Genomic DNA, 6,676 nt, shown 5'->3' with positions numbered 1-6,676 from the left:
GTACTTTTGGTCATCCGGTACCTCTGGCTAGAAGAGCCACCAAAGGTACAATACCCCCTGCTCCAGCGATGTCAAGACAATTTGGATCATTGTGCCAAGCGAGACTCCCTAATGCAAACGCGGCAAACCTTTTCTGCTTGTCAGTTCCAAATCGCAGAAGTGCAATAAGAGGTTCGATTGCGCCTGCTCGACCAATCTCGGCACGACTTCCGTCGTTATTGGCCAAGTTACCAAGCGCAAGAGCTGCGGAGCACTTCTCCTTGTCGGTTCCAGTTCCCAACAATGCTACGAGAGGCACAGTACCTCCTGCTCGAGCAATAGAATCACAGTGTGAATCGTCGTATGTGAGACCAGATAATACAACAGCCACGCTTTCTTTTTGCCTCTCTGTTCCACTTGTCAAAAGCGCCACCCTCTCGGGCAATTGCATCGCAAGTTTCAGCATCATTTGAGCAGCCTGCCAAAACAGCTGTTGCAGATAATTTTTGCTCGTCATTGCCAACATGGAGAAGTTCGACAAGAGGTTTGACGGCACCTTCGCGTTCAATCTCCTCGCAATGTTCCTTACGTTTCGCGAGTCCAGCTAGAACCGCAGCAGCTCTTTGTTTCTGTCCGGTAGTTCCGGTTTGAAGCAGGGCGACGAGTGGAGAGATAGCTCCTTGACTTGCAATCTCTGCACACTGCTTCTCATTTTTCACAAAATCGGCCAGTACATTCACAGCACTCTCTTTTTGTTCGTCAGTCCCGACAAGCAAAATTGAGACGAGTGACGCGACTGATGTCTCGTGCGCAATGGCCGAAAGGTTGGTGTAGCTGGAGCGCGTAATGGTTCCAAGCGCGCACCCTGCGCCATTCTTTTGTTGGGGGCTCCCTGTGCGCATCAGTGTCAAGAGTGGCGTAATAGCCCCTTTCCGCATGATCATATTGTGAGCTTCTTTGCTAAGTGCAAGGTTTCCAAGCGCATACGCTGCTCGATGCTTTTGCTCTGGCGTTCCGACTTGAACAAGTGCGACGAGGTATCGAATTGCATCTTTCCGCGCGATCTCGCTTCGAATATCTTCGTTGTTCAGAGCGAGATTGCCCATCGCTTTCGCTGTCCACATCTTCTGAGTGTCGTTGCCGTTTTGCAAGAGTGTTGCTAGTGACGGGACCAAACCAAACCACAACTTTTGGGTTTCTTGGCCACTTTCGACTGCTTCAGCATCTCGAAAATCATCGTTGTTTCCCTTCGCTGCGATGCAGGCACAGCGTAGCGCTGCTTTTTCATCTCCGTCATCAGAACTGTTTTGCAAAGCATCCGCCGCCGACAAATGGTGTTGTGATGGGACATCTTTGACACAATCACGGAGGGCGCTGACATCGGACGGGGCTACCTTTGCGTCTGAGCTTGCCGCCCAATGTAAGCATTCCAGTGCGTACAGTTGAGTAAAATACGTGCGGCCATTCCTGACCAAGTCTACCAGCACCTTAATTCCGTTCGCGTCGTAAAGCATCTGACGCTTCTCATCATTAACACAAGCTTGCAAGAGCATCAATAGAAGTATTTCTTTCTCGTCTGCTGACTTGCCGTCAAGTGATTTCAACAGATCCACAACGTCGACAGGTTCTGGTGAAAGTTCACTCTGAACAATAGCCGGATTTGATCCCGATAGCCTACTAAGTACCGGCACGAATTCAGCAGCTTGTGAAGCACCCATACGCTGTGTTGCTGCACGACATTTTAAGCAAATACTGGACCCATCAAAAATCGCCAAGTTGCAGGATTTACAGCTCGTGACTGGCGCGTGTGGATGAGAATCGGCCTCATCGTCAGCAACAACTTTAAGCTTTTCAAGTACTTGTTGAAGATTGATCCGACTTGCGGGGTCCTTTGACGTCATGGAGACTACTAGCTCCCACACACTGTCAGGCATAGCTTCGGGACGTCCAGGAATTCTGCCATTCCTAATATTGTCGCGAACATCATCATCACTGAGAAAAGCAAACGGGGGTTCATCGAGCACAGCTTCCATGATGCACATGGCAAAAGAGTACACATCGGAGGCGAAAGCTGCTCGCTCACTCAGACATTCTGGAGCACGCCAACGCAAGCCACCTGATATGTGGGTGGAAGTTCCTGCTGTCTTGGACATTGCTGCGGAGGTTCGAACAGCACTTAAGCCGAAGTCGGAAAGTTTTGTGTCGCGGTCTCCTTCTCTCGTCGGGGTCGTGTATCTTATGTAAGCCGGCGACGTAGGAGCTTAGACGTAAAAGTAAAGCAAATGTATTAACTTGTTTCTTGTTTCTGTTTCTTGAGCACTTCTGTTGAAAGAAGGAAAATCACGACTGAGAGCTTCCCTACCTGCTCTCCTACCTCCGAAAGTATCTCCTAATAGTCCCCATCCTGACCGACATCACTCTCAACTTCACTACCCTCCCACTGTCTGGATTCCTTGGTTCCACGTCAGACTTGGAACGAGGCCGTCTGAGTAGTAGAGACGGGATAGTCAGACGAGGCACTAAGCTTCTGCCGTGCACTAAACTGTCGGAAACACTCGTCCAGAATAGCCAGTCCTTCTGCCAGCCGTAAACCGTGACAATTCTCCCCGACTGACGCTCGGAGTCCTCGCCGAGCCTCGTTCCCTTCAGCATGTCCGGCGGTAGTGGTGGTCGTCGAATCCGGAACGACAGGTGTCGTTCCAATCGAAGCTCCGCTTGAATCCCTTTCCACAGAACGTTCCACTTCTCGGACTGCCACGCACAAGGTCGAGGCTGGCCTTCTCTCTCCCTTCCCGGCGCTCTTTCTTATTCCCGAGCTTAGTCCACCCTTGTTGAGCCGTTGAAATGCCAGATCGATCGACTCCACCTGCTTGCGAGGCCCAATAATACCTCGTAGCGTGACTATAGCAACCCAGCGTCAGCACCGACGCGTTCCAATAGAGACAAGCGATCGAGAATTCCAGCACCACGTCAACTAGTAACGAAACAAATGCGGCGCCCATCCATCCGCATAGTACGCCCTCCACGCCCTCATACAGCACGCGTGGCAAGTAGAACATGAGAGACATTAGCAGTTGCATCACGAGATAGACACCAGTTAGATATTCGCCCACACGATCAATCGAGGCAACCACAGCTTCAGCCATAGCCCTCAAGTAACGACAGGAAGACGTCCAGATAAGCTGCACCACATCAGGAACGAAGAGGCAGAACGAGTGATGCCACGCCTCGCACACGACCTAAGGCACAATCGTCCAAATATTCCAAATCGAGATTCGTAGTTCCGGAGTACCGCCATAGGAACGAGGAACAACAACGTGACCAAAATACACGCGTATTCCCCTGAGAGGCCAGTGCTTCGCGTTCGCGCCTCGGCACAGTAGTGACAAATCTGTCACTACAAGTGTACCAAAAGAACCAGATAGTAGTACAGCAATCCAGCGCACTAGCACCAAATGCCCATCCCCACGTTCCGTAAAGAAGTCGTGACAACCCCACGCCACGATGCCAGCCACAGCACAGCCCCACCATCGCTCCAGTCTCCCATCTCTGGGAACTGAACAGTCGGCGACACCACAACCCTTCCAGTGAAATCACTTCTCCAGCACTTCCGCCATTCTCAAATGACGCCGCTTAAGACTGAGAGATCCAGCCAGTGTTGTCCGTTAGCATCCTCGTCCCAACTGTCGTCACGAGTCACCCAAATCGTTATCTCTCACGTCGTTCCATTTTTGCACCCAGTCGCTAACGTCTTTTCTCCGACGTGTCCCTTCCGTCAGCCACTAACCTTTCGAGAGAAACTTATCCGTCAGCTTCCAACTATCCCAGCACCGAGCATTTCTCGACGGCAACAGCCTCTCTTTCGCCATGTCCAAGCGTCTGTCAGCAGCAGAGCGCACGCGTTTCAAGGCCTTCTTCGACGCAGCACTCGACTACGACGAACATGGAACGCCAGGCGACGACGCCAAGGCCATCAAGCGGGAGTTCTGGACCGAGTTACGAGGACACTTGGAAGGCAACGGCCTATCTACAGGTCTAGCGCATCTGGACCAACTCGTGGATGACTTGTTAGAGGAACGGTCTCCAGTTTCTCTGCACGGTCCCGTAGTCGCTATGCCTTCGCAGCCCGGAGTCTCAGCTCCAGCACCGTCGCCTGCCAAGTCGTCCACCGCTTCAGCCACTTGGTCTGCGAAGAAGACCACCCGTAGCAAGCGAAAAACCCGTAGCGGACCACCGCCTGTCAAGACGACCAAGAAACTACGCAGTAGTGACAAGCCTGCTCCGTCACCATCTCCACTCGTTCCGTCCGCGGAGTATAAGGCGTTGATCGACTTGAATCCTGACGCATCAGACTCCGTGAAGGCTGCCGTTTACTCGATCCTCGCCAAGACCGAAGCAGCGGGAAAGAAGCCTTGGTGTATCGCCTACCCGTGGACCGGACGACCTCAATGGTACAATCCTATCCGTTTCCGCGCTGTGTATCGTGCCCATTGGCGTTTCTGAATGATGCATCGGCGTGCCTTTTAAGAGTGGGCTCTGTACGCGCCTTTGGCATCGGAGACGGCGCAGAATAACCGCCGGAAGGCGAAGATGCGAGCTGTTCAAGCCCGAGTCGCCTTCATGAGCTTGTGCATTGAGACTTGGGGCTTCTATGCCTTTCTCACGCTCCTCGATAAGTGCCCGTTGATGTTCTGGATGGGCGGCCAGCCCGGCCGAGACAATAAGAAGACGCTGCACTACGATGGACCTCTAGCCGACGCTCTCACCTCCCTCGAAGACAAGGATCCGGAACGATACAAGGCCACGATCGCTAATGCACTGGAACCCGTGCAGATCGACGCCTACGGCTACCCAAGCATTCGCGCCCTCCTGGAGACGACGGAGGCTCTGGTCCCTACCGCTAAGCCGGCCAACCGGCTGTCCATGGTGGCTCTGACACGCGTTCGTCTCGACCTCCAATCGTTAGTGACGCCCAAGGACACGTGGGTAGGGTCGAAGAGTGACGAACCTTGGAGGACCCTCATCAGCGACGCTACCGTGAAGCAGACCCAGCTTACCGTCGCGACAGAGTTGAAGAATGGCACATATCAACTTCCCGAAGTCCGTGGTCCGACCAAGACGGAGGTCAAGCGTGCCGAATGGTCCGATCTCGAAGAGGAGGACGAAGACGAGACTAAAGCAGCCGATCCTGCCGCTGCTGTCGAGACCTCCACTGTTACCTACTCTAAGGGAGTCAACGCCGACGCTGACGACGGAGAAGATGGAGACGAAGAGGTTGAGGACGACGAAGAGGCCGAGGAGGACGAGGACGAAGAGGACGAAGACAACAAGGCGGAGGCTGACGACGAAGGAGACAACGAGAAAGCTGTTCCTGAGAAAGCTCCAGCCGCTAAAGAGAAAGCCACCAAGAAGTAGTCTTCCTGCTAACGCGAGTAGTAGTCGTCCGACTATCAGTTCGTTGCCTTTTCCTCTAACTCAGAATAATTTTGCGTCCCTAAACTTCTTATAGTTCCACAATCTTTAACAAATCACCATCGTTCCATCAATGTTAGACGCGCCGTTCCAAATCATTCGTTCCAACCTTGTCTCGCTCCAGATAATCTCGTCTCGTAACAGCTCTTCCAAATCGAAACCCAAAGTATCCATACTCATCTCGTTCTCATATGTAAAATGCAGCAATACAACCCAGTATCTTGAGATTCTCTCGTTTTCAAATACCGATTAGAGTGAAGTCATCACACTCCACTCGTTCCAACCGGTCAAGTGACCAGCTAGAACAACACATCCGCGTCGTCCCCGTCAGCGTTGGCTTCGACCAACCTGGCGCTCCGACGTAACTCCGGCAAACCCTTCTTCTTACGATCTGCATCTTCAAAGGTAGTGATTAACGTTCCGAACTCCGGAGCTAGAGCAGCTCGTGACAGCCAAAACGTCTCGTAGGTAGCTGTCAGTACCAGGTACTGAAGCTCACCCTTTTCCATTTTCTTCGCAAGAATATCCACAATAGGCGACGAGACACCAGCAAAAGCAGTCTCTTCACCTCCAATAGACAAACGTTCCACAAAACTCGATGGAGGTAGATCATCCTCCTGCAATGGTCCTGGTTCCGTACGCATGTCGCTTCCAGTCACGTTCTCTGTTGTCACGTTCTCATCAGTCACGTTCTCGGTAGTCACGTTCTCATCAGTTACGTTCTCGGTAGTCACGTTCTCGGTCGAACCTTCTGGAATATCACCAGCGAACGGTCGACTCCAACGACCACGGAAGCGCTTCAACCGATTCACATTCACCGTAACAACCTTGTCAGGATGTCTGGGTATCGCAATCTTGTAGGCGTTCTCCCCGACGTGGCCTACAATACGGTACGGACTGTGCCAAGAGAACGCCAACTTCTTCGTCTTATTTTCACCGACTTTCGCTCTGAAATACTGATAGACCCAAACGGGATCCCCCACTTCATATGTGACCTTGACTTGCTTACCCAAACGCTGCTCGTGCCGATTTAGTAGCTGTCGTTCCACTAGACGCCTTGAGTCACGTAACGACAAGTACAATTTCCTCCTGTACGCAGCAACCTCGTTGCTTTTCCAGTCTAATCCAGTGTTGAGAAAGGCTAAGTCGATAGGTAGAACCGGGTCACGACCATATAAACTGAAGAAAGGAGTGTCTCCCAGACCCTCGTGATACGCAGTCCGGT

The 6,676-nt window shown here is 52.2% G+C and overlaps 1 protein-coding gene across 1 annotated transcript; it reads right to left on the bottom strand.

The window, feature by feature from the left end:
• Window positions 1–10: 10 nt before the first annotated feature.
• PITG_06744 (uncharacterized protein) lies at window positions 11–1,697 on the bottom strand (the record flags this gene model as incomplete). Its single annotated transcript, XM_002904692.1, has 3 exons — window positions 11–108; window positions 536–1,622; window positions 1,665–1,697. 3 exons carry the CDS (start codon window positions 1,695–1,697, stop codon window positions 11–13), a joined length of 1,218 nt encoding a protein of 405 aa, XP_002904738.1.
• Window positions 1,698–6,676: the final 4,979 nt, after the last annotated feature.

Source organism: Phytophthora infestans, genomic scaffold, assembly GCF_000142945.1.
Source record: "Phytophthora infestans T30-4 supercont1.10 genomic scaffold, whole genome shotgun sequence".
Classification (NCBI taxonomy): Eukaryota; Oomycota; class Peronosporomycetes; order Peronosporales; family Peronosporaceae; genus Phytophthora; species Phytophthora infestans.
Note: the sequence above shows the minus strand (reverse complement) of the source record. Positions and strands in the feature narration are given on the sequence as shown.